Source organism: Oxyura jamaicensis, chromosome 23, assembly GCF_011077185.1.
Source record: "Oxyura jamaicensis isolate SHBP4307 breed ruddy duck chromosome 23, BPBGC_Ojam_1.0, whole genome shotgun sequence".
In the NCBI taxonomy this organism is placed as follows: domain Eukaryota; kingdom Metazoa; phylum Chordata; class Aves; order Anseriformes; family Anatidae; genus Oxyura; species Oxyura jamaicensis.
The window spans coordinates 2,254,744-2,269,516 of NC_048915.1; the positions used below are offsets into that span (position 1 = coordinate 2,254,744).

Genomic DNA, 14,773 nt, shown 5'->3' on the forward strand with positions numbered 1-14,773 from the left:
CACCAAACACAGGGGTCACGCCTGGCCCGTGGGGTCCCCTAGCCCAGCACGCAGCCTTTGGAGGCGACCCCATCCCCTGAGCAAAGGGATTTTAACACACGTTGACAGCAGGAGACGGAGAGCCGGGTCCGTAACACATGGGGAGGGTCTCGGGGGGGCTCACCTGGTACTCGTTGGGCCAGAACAAGCTGACGGCCAGCTCCGCCTGGTGCCACTGGCGGCCGTGGGAGCCGGAGGCGTTCCAGACGGCGCTGCCCACCGGGCCCCCCGTCACCCGCACGTAGGCGCTGAGGGTGCCGGGGCTGTGGCCGTCGCGGCTGTACATGAAGTAGCTGAACTGCAGGCAGTGCGTGTCGTTCTCGCTCAGCGCCTGGAAGAGCAGGTGAGCCCGCTGGCCCGCGGCGTGCTGCGAGGCGTTCACCATCAGGTAGGAGCCTGTGGCCGGGGTGGGGAAGCAGGGGGGAGAGGAGGGAGAGCGTGGAGCGGCGCCTCTCTCCTCCGCCTCGCCCCCAGATTTGGGGACGGGGAGGGTGGCACCCGCGGGAAGGAGATGGGAGCGAGGGGACCCCGAGGATGGACCCCAAGGGAGCGAGGGATGCCGGAGCCCCAGGCAGCAGTACAGTGCCAAAACGGGACCCAGCAGCTGGACAAGGAGGGAAGGATCAAACCCGCTGCCCCCAGGACAAGCTGCTCATGGCCCTGATCCCCCCAGGACACCAGGTCATGCTGCTTGTGCCACCAAGCCCGTTAGTGGCTTTGATGCCACCAGAGACTGCCCTGCACCCAAAGCCACCAGCAATGAGCCTAGAGGTGCCAATGCTCGCTCCAAGGCCACCAAGAATTCCCCATGAGGACCAAAAGCCCAAAGGGGACCCAAAATGTAGCATCCACCCCCCAGGCTGTGCCCCAAAATCCCAGGGTCCCACAGCTGGACCTCACCCCCACCCCACAGCAAGGACCAGACTATTAATATTCCTCCCACTTTAATAACAGCAGGCGCTGTAAGTAACAAAGCCAGGCCATTTATTCAAGTCAACCGTTGTTTTCCTGACAGCAGCCCGTTAATTATTAATAGCTCTCACCGCTGTTTAATTTACATGAATTCACACACTTCTCTCCCAATAACCCCTGGCGAGCAGCTCAACCAGAGCATGGGCACCAACGGAGCCTAACGAGGGCTGGAGGACACCCGTCCACCTCCCCCGGCACGTGGGAGCTGCACCCATGAGTGGCCCCGAAGGACCCAACAGGCCCCATCTTCACCTGGGGAAAAGCAGCTCTGGCACCACACCGTGACATCCTTCAGAGCTAGGAACCAGAGGGATGGAGCTGAGGGGTGGCCAAAAGGGGAAAGAAATCACCAGAAAGCAAAAATTGGGCCAGATCCACCCATCCACACTGCCACCAGGCATCCCAGCCTCTCCAGGCAGGTGCTCGGGGTGAAATAAATTAATTTTCTCAGATAATACAAATGTATTTCATGGACCGAGGGGAAGCCAGTGTGCAGCTACTCCTTCTGGGTTTTATTTGGTTGTTTTTTCCTTTCTCCCCTGAAAAATTCTTCCTGCACAGATGAGAGCAGTTCCACTTGGGCCAGAGGACGCCAACACCGAGAGCCGACAACTCCACCTGCAACCTCTGCCCGCCCCATCTTCCGGGCTCTCATCGATAACTGAAGCCCTTCCTCCTCCTGCCCACAAACAAAACAGAGCCAGAGGACATTAAAAGTAAAAGACCAAGACTAAAATTAAACCCCCTGAAAAGTTATTTTAAAGACGGAGAACGTCCATTAGCTCAGCTGGGACTAGACACCCCTGGCTCCGACGGCAGCAGAGCTCGTCTGGCAAGGCTTCCCACACTCAACGTTTTCCTCCTTGGTTTTCTCTCTTGGTGTTGCTGCAATGGAAAAACCAGGCTGCCGCTGCCTGCTCTGGCAGTAACGATGCATCCTTGCAATGCCTTTTCCCTAAAAGTGACGGGCGCCGACTCCCAGCATTGCCTCCACCTGAAGCCCCCGCACACAGGCTGGGTATTTTAAATGCTAGAGAACAAGGAGAGGTTTCCCCTGAGCTTGTTTGCTGGTATTTTTCCAATTTTCAGCCCGTTTCTGGTTGTTTTCTAAAGCAGCCCGATTACAAAGGCAGCATGGCCCTGGCTGGGTGCCCCCAGGAGCAGCACCAGCACATGGGGAGCTCCAGGAGGTGGTGGGACCGCAGCACTCGGTCCCAGCGCGATGGGCAGCCCCAGGGGGCTTGAAATGAAGAATTATCCTACTGCTGCCAGCAGAGCTGGGGAGGCAAAAATCCCCTTCAAAAATCAAAATAGGGGAATTATTTGCAAACCTCACACAAAACAGGCAGCTTCAACAGCCCCAGGAAGGGGACGTGGCTGGGCTGAGGATGGAGGCAGCCCTGCGAGCATCCTTCCCTCCACGTCCCTCCTTTCCCCGGCCGCGCCGAGTCCATTAACGCAGGCGGCTCGATCGATGCCGCGCCTCGTTTGTTAAATCCTTTCTCCGCCGTTCAATCCAATCTAAGGGTGGTTTTAATTGACATGCTGGCCCAGCGGGCTGTCACCCCACTTCGTCACTGCAAGTAATGAGCCAGCCCCCCCCGGAGACAAGCAGCCCCTCTGCTCGGCTGGGAGGACACCGGCAATTTAATTTAATTTAGTTTTCAGGTGGGCTTTTAGGGAAAAGTCCAACTGCTCGGTGGAGAAACAGAGGAGTCTCAAAAGCACTAAATAATATCTCAAATGAAAACAGAAATAAGTTTCCAGCTATGTTCCCGATGGGAAAAACATCAATTTGTTAGGCTAAAGTTGTTGGCAAGACACGTCTGAAGGTCTGAGCTGCAAAAGCAGCTCTGCCTGCATGGGCTGCACGCAGGAAGCCCTGGACCTGTCCCTGCAAAGTCCTTGTGCAAGGTCCCCAGCCTTGTTTTCCCATTTTGGGGACATCATCCCTTCCTTGCGATTCAAACCAGGTCTTCAAGGACAACTCAGCACCTCCGGCAGCCTCGGCTCCAAATTGCAGAGAGGTCGGAGGCGCTGCCGTGCCCCACCCCCCCCCCCCCCAGCACTTTCACATCTCGCTAAGATTTTATTGTACAAAACCACAGAAAGGGGAATAAAAATAAAAGGAGAGAGCCATTAAGAGGCAGCGAGGCAGGCATGTGAAGCATGCACCAGCACCCAATTTCTGCAGAGCCACAGGACGAGCATCTCCCCGGGGAGCCCCGGCATCAAGGGCTGGCCAGCCCCCACCACGGGGCGCTTGGAAATGCCACAATAACTCTGCCTAGGAGCAAAACCAAGGTTATTTTTGTCCAAGGTTTTTACAGATATGCAGCAGGAGCTGGCTGGGAATGGAAGCAGGGCTGCAGCTGAAGCAGAGGCACCAGGGTGGCAGCAGTGGGGATGATGTTGGGCGCACGGAGCAGTTTGATGCATGAAGATAGGGAAGAGACAAGCAGGGATCCACGGAGGGATTTGTCCAATATCACTGAGTTTGGACAGAAAACTTTCTGATGCTTTTGCAGTGCAAACCTAGAAAAGAAAGCCACTCAAAAAAACAGACCCGTGCTCCATCCTGCCCCAGTTCTATCCAACAGATTCATGCAGAGATTGACCCAAGCATGTTTTATTCGGATGCTCATTAAACAAATTCCAACCCACATCTCAGTCCCGGTGCCCAGCACAGCAGCACCACGGCAGCGGTGGCGCAGCCTGCCCCGGCTCTCCGCTGCTCTCCCTTAAAAGAGCAATAACGAGCTGAAAAAGCAAGATAGCAACGTGGGAGAGACCCATCCGTCTTCTTTATGTGAAAGAGGGAGACGAGTCAAGACAGAAAGAGAGGAAAAAAAAAAAACAAACACAACAAGAAAACAAAAAGAAAGAGGGAAGAAAAGGTAGAGGCGGGTGGCCGGCAGCCAGCATCCGCTCAAATAAATCCTGCACTCCTTGAAATTGGCTGATCTCCAATAAAAACTCATTTTAATCCAGGACCACGAGACTCCTTTGTAAAGTGCTCCCTGGAGAGGCCATGGCGCTGTGAAATAGCGTTCATCTACCACGCTGCCAGGGGGGCGAGCGGCACGGTGCTGCCTGCACTTTGTGCCCCTGTCTGCAAACAGCCCGTGGGGCTCTTGGGGACCCCCTGGTAAGGGGCTGAGCACCCCATGGGTGCCACCCGCCTCTCCCTGATCAGCATCGGGAACAGGGGCACTTCCCGGGGCCAGATCCTGCCCTGCCACACGCTCTTGTAGCTCAGCACCGCAGACGGCTGCACCCCTGAGTTCCAGCAAAATAAACAGGTCAACTCTTTGCTTCCATTTAAGACCCCACTTCTCATTAATCTGTGATTACATCCTTGAGCAAAGCAAGCAGCCCCAGCTTCGTGGCCAAGCACGGTCTCCACCTGACCCCTTCAGCCCCCCAACAAGCCCCCAGGCTTTGAACTGCAGCAGCTCAGCGCAGCTCTTAAAATTACAGCAGGAAACCGAAGAGAAACCCCAATTACAGGCTGGAGACTCACCATCATCCACCCCCAGCATCCCCTCCCCAGCTCCGCTTCCCATCTTGCTGCCCCTAGGTGAGCCCTATCAGAGCACAAATTAGGTTAATTCGGTTTACAGCAATTATTTGGACAACCGTCGGGGAGGAGCTGCCAGCAGCCCTACAGCCCCCGTGGGCGGCTGAGGCTGGTTTGCGGTGCCCGGGACGTGCTGGCCCCATGGCACATCCCCAGCTCTCCAAGCCGGTGGAGGCTGCTGCCTTCGGGGATGCTCCCCACGGACGATGGGAGAAATCCTGGATCAAAAAGGTGTTGGGAAGAGGAGAAGATAAACGAAGAGGGGATTAGCAGAGAGGAGAAGCAAGCCGAGCCCAAGGCAGAAGAGCAGCTAGAGGCAGGCTGATGGAGCGGTGACGAGATTTCTAAGAAGCAGTGAATGACAAGCCATTTTTACTCTCCAGCTACAAACCAGATTTTCCCTTTTTTCTGCCCAGCCTCAGGGTGGGATCTGGCTTCTGGGTACCTCTCGGGGTCATTGGGCATGGGGACAGCTCCGGAACACAGCGCGGAGCTGGGGTGAGCAAAGCCCCCGAGCAAAACACCCACTCCAACAGCCCAGCCATCGGAGCAAGGAGCTGGACCCACAAAATAAGAAGAGTGGCTCCAAAGCAACGAGATTTTTAAAACGATGAGAAATTCAATTCGTATTTTTATCCTCCAGCTCACAGCCAAAAGCCTCTCCCCACACTGCAAGAGCCAGAAACACACTTCTCCCTTTGCCACGGCTCCCGGAGATGGGACCTTCTCACGAGCACCAAGGAATGAGCAGATGGATGCCCCAGCAGGGAGAGCTGCTGCAGGTGCCTTCAGAGAAGGATTTTGGGACTCCCGTGCTGGCGAGACAGGGCAGGGGCTGCAGATGCAACACTCCACAACAGATGGGGAATTTGGCACCATCAGCTCGGGCGCACATCGCAGGAGATGCTGCAGAGACCCAGGCGAGCTGCTGCCATCCCAGCGCCACAGTGGGGAGAGCCCAGGGCTGCAGGGACAACTCCCTGCAGTGGCAGCAGGGCCCCATGTCCCATGTCCCCAAGCTGTGACGCCCCCGGGACCACTCAGCATCCTGTTGTGCCATGCCAAGGACCGACAGAGCTCATCACACCTCGCCATCAGGCACAGCAGCACCCCGACCCCAAAACGGAGGATAAATCACAACCCAAGTGCCCCAAGGGGTGCTTCCCATCCCAGGCTCCCGGGCAGAGGATGGGTTTGGGGCAGATGCCCGTGGGGCCAGGACTCACCGTGGGGCAGGTCAGCCGTCAGGTGCGGCATCATGTAGCTGCGGACCAGCTCCCACCCGAAGTCATCATCCTCGCCCTGGCTGTACTCGCACTGGGTCAGGTCGTCGTCCTCCTCGAATGTGCAGCCCGCTGCAGACAGACAGATGCATCAGTGCCCCTCCAAACCGGCTGCTCCCTCCCCAAAAGCCATGCCAGGATGGATGCTGCTGCATCCCAAAGCATGGGGGTGGTGTGGGCATCTCTCCCCCCGCTCTCACTCCTGCCAATGCGGGAGCAGAGCTGCCCCGTGCAGCCGCAAATGCTGCCAGGGGTTGGGCAAGGACAGGACCCATCGGCTGCCTGCAGCTGGCACCCCCATGCCCCTTTATTTGTGCTGGGGGCTGTTGTTTTTTTGCCTTGCAAAGAGCAAACCCAAAAGCTGTGCATCCCCGAGCTGTGGGGCTCCGCATCCTTCCCTTCCCCAGCCCTCCCTCTCCAGCCTTCCCCTCCGTGTGCCAGCCCCTGGGCTCTGGGGAGCTGCTCCAGGCCGGCTCATTAACACTGCCCCATTGTTCTGCTAAATTCACTGATTACAAGCACTGGGGCTCCAGTGATAATTAACATGAGCCCCTAGGCTGGCGAGGGCAGGCACGTTAGGAAAGCCCTGAGCAAGCAGAAAGAACAAAGACAAACATCCCCTAACGGGCCAGCGGGAAAGCAGAGCCTGGGCCGGGGTGTGTTTTGGGGGGTTTTGTTCTTTTTTTTTTTTTTCATATTTTAACCCCAAATTACATCAGTTAATCCTCCCCACTGCTGGGGCATTTGTGCTTGTAGGGCTGGTGCAGGTCATGCTCCCTGCCCAAGCAAGCAGGGGACACACAGACAAGTGTCTCCTGTGCAAAGCCACCCATGGTGGGGACACCGCTGGGACCGTGGCAGGGTCAGCATCACCCCCTTGGGGGCAATGGGATGGAACTAGACTGGGATCTTCCCCTACAGGACTACAGCAGGGACCTAGGGATGCCTTTTTGCTGCAAACAGCCCCAAAACAGCCACGTTGCCAAGTCAAACCACAGCAAAAAAAAAGCCTGTAAGACTTGAAAAAAAAAATTGTCTCCCAACACTTTCATATATGAGAACAGATTTGAGGCTTTTTCTCCTTTTCCACTCAGTTTTTTAAAGCACCAACTACAGCGTCGAGCTCTTTTTCTCCCCAGAACCACGCGAACGGGAAACTTCTTTCACAAAGACTAAAAGCACATCCTCTCCTATTCATAGGACCGAAGGAGCGGAGCCCTGACAGTTTTCTCAAATCCCTCTCTAAATGGGCCGTTTGTGCTGCTCAGCTCCCAACGCCGACCCCGCCGCTGCCGCGCCTGCCGTGCCCACGCGCGGATGCGGCCCCGGCTGGTTCCCATCACCAGAGCTTAAAAAGCCTGAAGCTTGGCTTGGCTTCCTAATGGAAGGGGAAAAAAAAAAAAGAAATCTGTCAAAATTTTCCATGAAGGAAGGGAAAAAAAAAAGGCAAAATAAGTGCTGGAAATTTTTCAGTGCCAAGTGATGCCAAAAAAAAAAAAAGTGTTTCCTTCCCAAGTCTGTTGAGATGGGATATTGTAGGAGGGAAAAATTCGTTCATGGGGTTGCGTTATCCTGCCCGAGGAAGCAGAGGGAAAGCAGCAGGACCCCGCAAGTTGCTTGGGGCTGCAGAGCCCCATGTCCCAGAGAAAAGGCATTCCCGAGGCTCTGCTCCCAAAGACCATTCCCACCATCAGGGCAGATGCAGCCTCCTCCTGCACTTGCACGGTGCAGACCCCTGGGCTCTGCCCAGCCCCTTCTCCCTCCCCAAAAGGGGCACCCAGCCCTGACACCCCAATGTCCCAAGCATCCTCCAGCAGCTGTGACAAGTCCAGCGGGGCATGGACAGAGCTGGCTGCTCCCGCGCTGAGCTGCTCCCCAAAAATTAAGGGTTTATCGACATGCTTAGAACCAATACCAGCCTTCCCAGCAACCGAAAATCCCCTTCTGCACACACAGGGATGGTTTTACCCATCCCTGCTGGCAGCGGGATGTGGCTGGCAGGAGTCATTCCAAGTCCAGATGCTCCTGAAAAATCCCCAGGTGGAAGCACAGAGCCCCGTACCCCAGCCCCTTGCCTTGGTTCGACGCCAGGGTAAAAGCAGCTTGGCGCGGGGCTAAACGCAGCGAGCGCCACAGGAGGAGCGGCTCCAACTGCAAGAGCAGATAAAAATACCACCGAGGGCATGACTGCCTGGTCCCGACGGCTCAATGCAGCCCAGACGATGCTCGAATGTCCCAAATTAGCCTAACCCCCCCCCCCAAACAACAAGGGAAGGAGCAGAGGACTGCAGGGACACGACAGATCCATGCAGAGGAGGGAGGGAAAGGACGAAGAAGCGCGCAGTTGACGGCGTCTCATTAAATCCCCGCGTGGACGCCTGCCCACCAGCCTGCCGGGCGCTCTTTTATCCACCGAGGCTGTGCCGCTCTCGTTTTGGAGTTAATTACACACTTAAACCTTCGCTGTTTAACCTCCTGCACTGCGGGACGCGCTCCGTGGGCTTCCCCTTGCTTTTATGGAGTGGCCTCGAAAAGGCGCCCGCGCCAACGGGGCCGCCCAACGCCCTCCGGGGCTCGGCCGCTGGCTTCAAAAGGGAGGCTTTATTCAAAAGGGAGGCTTTAAAAGGGAGGCCACAGCCGAACCGTGCTTCAGTTTGTGCCCGTTGCCTCTCGTCCTGTCCCTGGGCACAACTGAAAGGAGACCGGCTCCATCCTCTCAACGCCATCCCCGCAGATATTTATACACATTGATGAGCTCTCCTCTCAGTCTCCTCTTTTCCAGGCCAAACGGGCCCAGCTCTCTCAGCCTGGCCCTGTACAACACGTGCTCCAGTCCTCTCATCATCTCCATAGCCCTCCTCTGGACTCGCTCCAGTAGCTCCATGTCCCTCTGGTACTGGGGAGCCCAGGACTGGACACAATGCTCCACGTGTGGCCTCAGCAGGGCCGAGCAGAGGGGCAGGATCACCTCCCCCAGCCTGCTGGCAACGCTGCCGAATGCCCCCCGGCATCGCGTTGGCCTTCTTGGCCACAAGGGCACGTTGCTGCCTCCCGGTCAGCCTGCTGTCCCCCAGGACCCCCAGGTCTCTCCGCAGAGCTGCTCTCCAGCAGGTCACCCCCAGCCTGTCCTGGTGCTTGGGGTTATTCCTCCGGAGGTGCGGGGCCCTGCACTTGCCCGTGTTGAACTTGATGAGGTTCCTCTCGGCCCAGCCTGTCGAGGTCTGTCTGAATGCAGCACGGTGTTCGGGGCTACCAGCCGCTCCTTCCACAGCTCCACAGCCCCTCAAAGCCCCGAATCCCTCTGATTTAAGTCCCCACAGCTTAAATGCCCCTTTAGTCCAGGCAGAATGGAGCTGAGTACCCAACCAGCTGCATTTTGCACCCTCAAAAGGCCTGGGACACAAGTTAACAGCCACGTGCAAATAACCTCCTGCGTTACACACACCAGCGATTACAACAAACCCGCTCCCTGCCTCTCCTCCTCTCCCCGCTCTGGCGAAATAGAAACGTTTAAAAAAAATTACTGATTTCCTGGACCCGATAAAAGCTGATTAGAAGAATATGGAAAGCAGCTCCATTAAAATTCTTGCCAGTAGTTTGTTTTGCTTCTCCAAATCATTTTAAATATTGCATTTAATAGAAAAATAATTTGCTCAGCTGTAAGAAACATCAATTTGCAACTTGAAGCCTTGTATATTAGCCAAAGAAGCTAATGCGTAAACATTAGCAGCTCCAATAACGCATGGGGTTTAGCCAATGCAATTCCAGGGAGAGAACAGCCAGATATTAAGACACAGGATTTGCATAATAAGTCACTTATGCCTGATAACCTCGGTGTTTGGAAAGCGCAGGACTAAGAGAACAATATCCGTCTACCAGCAAATACAGAAGTCATAAATCTGTTTTTGGGCCTGTTGAAGACTCCCTTTATGGGTTTCACCTGCAAAGCCCCCGCTCTTGAGCCCCTGCAGAGCCGCGGGTCGGGACATGGAGACCCAGATCCTTTGCAGACCCCTGGGAGCCTTCAGGGAGCAAATGCAAGGCAGAAAAACGCAACGCTGGGAGAACGCAACGCAGAAAGGGGCTGGCTGCAGGCCACCGAGCTGCAACGCGAGAGCTTTCATAATTAACCATCGCTTAATTAACAAAGTCAGGGCTGCCTCTTCTACGGCATCGGAAGAAAAAACAAACGCAGGCTTTTGGAAACCTCCGTCCTGCAGTTATCGATTGCTCACGGCGCAATTACAGCCCTCAGGGCTGACGTGCAGGCACCTCTCACCCACCTGGCCTTGAGGGGGAAAAAAATGGCAAAAAAAAAAAAAAAAAAGGGGGGGGGGGGGGGCCATGGCCGTGGTGAAGGCTCCGTGAGGGCAAAATGCTGATTTTAGGGAAGCAACAAGCACATGGGATGCCCTGAGCACATGGAGATGCTCCCCAGGACGGGTCGGGGCAGCAAAATAAGCATCCCCGGGACAGACACAGGGGCAGCAGCATCATGGCAGCCTTGTGGGGCTCCATCAGCAGCCCGAGCTGCAGAAAACATCAGGGAAAATAAAGGAAAAAGAGGGGTTTTTGAATAAATCCCCCTCTAGAGGGAGGGATGTAGACTCTTGCCCTCCAGGTACCTCCTTGCTGCAGTGAGGAGCAGCACGCCAGAGGGCAAAGCCTCCAGTGATGGAGCGCATGGTGGTGCTGGGGGGGCTCAGCCCCATTATTTATGGCCTCACAACACCCAGAGCGGGGCCACCCGTGGTTGGGAAGAGCTGTGCACCTGCAGCACGATGGGGGCTGCAAGACAACAACCCCCGTGAGATGGCTCTGAGGAGCTCAGTTCCCTGCAGCAGTCCCAAAACATCCCTGTGCTGCAACCCCAAAGGGGAAAAAAGCATCCCGGCCCTGTAAGAGAAGTGGGCAGGAGGAGGAGGAGAGGGGAGGAAGGTCAGGGCAGACCAGGAGCACATCCCATTGCAAAATCCAGGTTGGCATCACCCTCCCTGGCTGGGGTGAGCCGTGAAAAACAAGGAAGGGAGAGCGATGCACAGGCTTAAAGGTGGCAACCGGGCTGACGTGAGCAAGCCTCCTGCCTGCTTGCGCCCCCCGCAGAATCCCCCATGGCAGAGAAAACAGGGAAAAGGTGCACAATACAGCCAAAAAAAAAAAAAAAACACACATCAGCAGGGGGTTCAGCAGGACTCCATCCACCTGCAGAGTGCTCTTGGGGTCTCCATGCCCCCTCTGTGCTGCCAGGGGCAGACAGCGAGCTCCCAGCCCCACAGCCCCGTGCCCCTTCGTGCATCAGGTAACAGCTCCAGGTCCCCGTGCAGGTGCCGGCACCAGAACAGCTGTCGCTGGGGGCCAGCACGTCGTAAATCCAGAGCCACGAGAGCCCTCCGCTGCCTTCCCTCAACAGCTTATTTATTGCTTTTAATACCTCCCCTCCGTCGCTCGCAGCGCTGTCTGCAAAGCCAGGTTTGCTCTGCAAATGGCCTGTGTCATTTGTCAAAAAATTGAATTTCCCTTTCCTCCAGAATACAAACAAGCTTTCGGGAGGGCTCTGCCAGGCTCAGAGCTCCCCCACGTTGTTTCCAAGGCCTCTGAAAACTCAGCAGCGAGGTGCCCGGGTGCTGAGCTGAGGTCTGGCCAACTCGCCGCACTGAACCACGACGTGCAGTGAACCCAGCGCCTTGAAAGCAAAACGCTGAGCTTTCAAAACCCCGAGATCTGTCGCAAACACATGAGCCCAGCACCGAGTGCTGGGATTGCTCCGCATCCTGGCCATTGCACAGCCTCATTCCTCCCTTTTCTCCTTCATCTGTTGCATCGCCCCAGCTTCTCCCACGCAGGGACCTGCTCATCGGGGCTGGGTTTTGGGCAAGCCCTGGGGATGCCCCCAGCAGGCAGGACAGGGCCCCGTGCACCCCGCCAGGCGGGCAGCAGCAAATGGGCAAGAGCCCGGGGTGTGTTACCAAGTAAGTGATAAAGAGAAATACTTTCTCCCCATGCACAGATGCGCTGCTTTAGTTTGATGCTGTTAATGCAAAAGTAAAGCAGGCCGGTTGGTGGCCGTGGGAAAAAAAAAAAGAAAAAAATCGATGGGACTTTATCACCCAGCGAGGAGGCAGACAGCGACCGTGAGGCTGAAAATACAGCTAAAGAAAAATGAACAGCACGGGGAGAGTCCTTGGGAAAAGGCAGGGCTGGGCAGGAGCCCTGCAGCCCACCACGTGCAGCACCACCACCGGTGCCAAGTCAACAGCGGCCCTCCCTGCTCCACTACCACCATCAGGCAAATTGCAGCTGATGATTACGTGAGAAGCCTTTATTCAGCTAATTACACGGGGCATTAATGAGTCTAACAGGTCCCTGCAGCACCACCGACGGCCGCAGCCCCACGGTGCATCCCCAGGGCTTGCCCAAAACCCAGCCCCGATGAGCAGGTCCCCAGACGCGGGGACCCGGCCGATGCTGCCGCAGCTCCGTGTCCCCGCTCCCTCTGGTGGCGGTGGCACCGCACGGCGCTGCCCCCGCCGCCGAGCCGCAGCAGAGCCCTCGGCACCCCCAGATTTGGGGTCGGGGGCGCGGGGATGGCCTCAGGAGGGTGCAGCCCCACGGGCACTGCTTTGGGGAGGGGGAACTGGGGCGCAGAATAGCCGGAGCCCCCCCCCCAAAGCTGTGTGGGTGTCCCCGGGATGTCACTCCCAGCCCAGGACCTCGGGTGAAGCCGGGGAGCTGCTGGGGACAGGAGGCAGCCAACAAGTGCTCTGCCAGCACCTCGCAGCCCACGGCACGCAGGTGAGGGCAGCGCTGGTGACTGCAAGACACCAGCCAGGCTGTGTGCCCCCAGCACCAGCTTGGGGAGGGGATGGGGCTGTCCCTGAGCTCCGGAGCAGCGCTGGACTTTGGATCCACGCAGAGGGTGTAGCAGAAGCCGCTCCCAGCGCCAGGAAAGGAAAGAGCTCGACAAACACCCAGCGCAGCTCAGGCAGCAAGAGGGAAGTCCCTGCGGCGCCTGCCAGCTCCCACCATCCCTCCTCCTCCTCCTCTTCCTCCCCAGGGCTGCCCTGTGGGGGTGAAAGCAAGGACGAGCAGGTCCCCGTGTCCTCAGGATGTCCCACGGCCGTGCCAGGTCTGGGCACCCACCCGGATGCGACCCCACGCTAAAAAAAAAAAAGAAAATCAACAGCAGCCTCTGCCAGGCAGCCAGGGAGCGGGGTTTGAAGAGGCCATCTGCGGCGGAAAGGGAGCGCTCCGTCTCCAGGACGGATTTATTTTAAGGCTGCCAACAAGGAGGCAATCAGCCCAGGGGGGGAACGCGCTGGGAATCCTCCTCGCCCAGGTCTCCCCGGGCCACAGCTCCAGCCTGGAGGGAAAAAAAAACTCGGTTTCCCCATGCTCTGCAGCCTGGAAGGGCACGGCGAGCCTTCGGGATGGGCAAGGGCCACGGCACGAGACCCTCTCCAAATCCACGCGGGGTGGAAGCGTGCCCTGCACGAGGCTGCTGCTCCTCCTGCTCCCGGGGGATGGGGCACGGTGGGGACCCCACAGCCACGGGAGCGGTGCCCAAAGCCAGCTGCAAAGCAACCCCCCGGCTGCCATCGGGGAGAGGAGGAGGTTTGGGAATCTGACATTTAATCACGCAGTAACGAAAGGTTCCCAGACATGTCTAATAAGACAATTATAGTGCATGTTAATAATAGATTATTAAAAAGCTTATTTATGGAGGTTTAAGCAGGCAGATGGCAGGGCTGTGTTGATAAGGCTCTCCCGAGCCCTGCCACCTCCCAGCTCTGAGCATGCGGAAGGGATTTACCTGCCCCTGCCTCCAGCCCCGCACGCTTAACCCCTGCACGGCTGCTGGCAGGGAACAGCCAACACCTGGGGGGGGTACATGGACAGGAGGGAATTTTGGGGGGTGCACCCCCTGGTAGGAAGAGGGTAAGCAGAGCACTGGGGGGCTCAGGGCTCCATGCACCATGCCAAGAAGTGGTTGTGAGCAAAAAAAGCTTCCTTCCAGTGCAATCCGGGGTACACCGTCCCCAGCAGCTGGCAGTGGGGAGGCAGGGGCTGGAGCGGCTGCGGCTGCCTTTGTCTTCCGGGGCCAGATCCTGCTGGCTTCATGCAGGGAAAACTCCCCAGGAAGCTGGGATTTGGATGGTTCGTCTTAGTTTGGATAAGAAAGGAAAAAATGTTCAGCGCGGGCCAAGAGGTGACTCACCAGGATCCCGGGGCAGGTCCAAGCACCCGCCTGCAGCCGGGGAAAACACAACCCAGGGAGAGCAGCACCAGCTCCGGAGAGGGGAGAAAAGGGCAAGAGCAAAGCAAACAACTGCAAGCCTCTGGGGGAGAAAAGCAGCGCTGCAGCCCTCCACCACGGGTATGGAGCCACAGCTCCGGCTCCATGCATGGGCTCTGACACCACCGAGCATCCCCAAATTGTGCTTCACCCCCACGGACAGCGAAGTCTGCCTCACTCTGGCTCTTGGGGAGAGGGGACCACACGAGACAGCCAAAAATAGGGGAGCACGGGAGCAGAAAAGCTCAACCCCGGGCACATTCAGGGACACTGACACGAGCAGGATTTTTCAGAGCACCCCAGGAGGGACGTGGTGTGCCCACACCGTCCGGGTGCTGCAGGACCTCACCCCAGTGCCCACCAGCAGCACAGAGCACAGCTTAAAAAGCCCAGAAATGCAGCAAAAACAGCAAGCAAAAATTCTTCCCAACACAGCAGAACAGGCAGGGAGGAAAAACCATCCCATGCCCAGCACCAACGAGGGGGTTGCCGGCAAAATAAGCCCCCAAATCCGTGCCGGCCCCTAGGGTCCTGACCCCTGCGTGGGGACGCTGAGCTGCAGCATCCCCCATTGTCCCCAGCATCCCCCATTGTCCCCAGCATCCC

General features: G+C 57.2%; 1 protein-coding gene across 3 annotated transcripts in view; it reads right to left on the reverse strand.

Annotated features, from left to right (window-relative positions):
- The window catches only part of PTPRU (protein tyrosine phosphatase receptor type U), a 40,703-nt gene extending 34,759 nt beyond the window's left edge, over positions 1-5,944 (reverse strand). For all 3 annotated transcript variants that reach the window (XM_035345630.1, XM_035345629.1, XM_035345628.1), the window contains exons 1-2: positions 5,818-5,944; positions 164-435 (exon numbers count right to left, since the gene is read on the reverse strand). In XM_035345630.1, coding sequence (XP_035201521.1) covers positions 164-435; positions 5,818-5,851 — 306 coding nt within the window. In that variant the 5' untranslated portion in view covers positions 5,852-5,944. The remainder of the gene's footprint in view (positions 1-163; positions 436-5,817) is intronic.
- Positions 5,945-14,773: the final 8,829 nt, after the last annotated feature.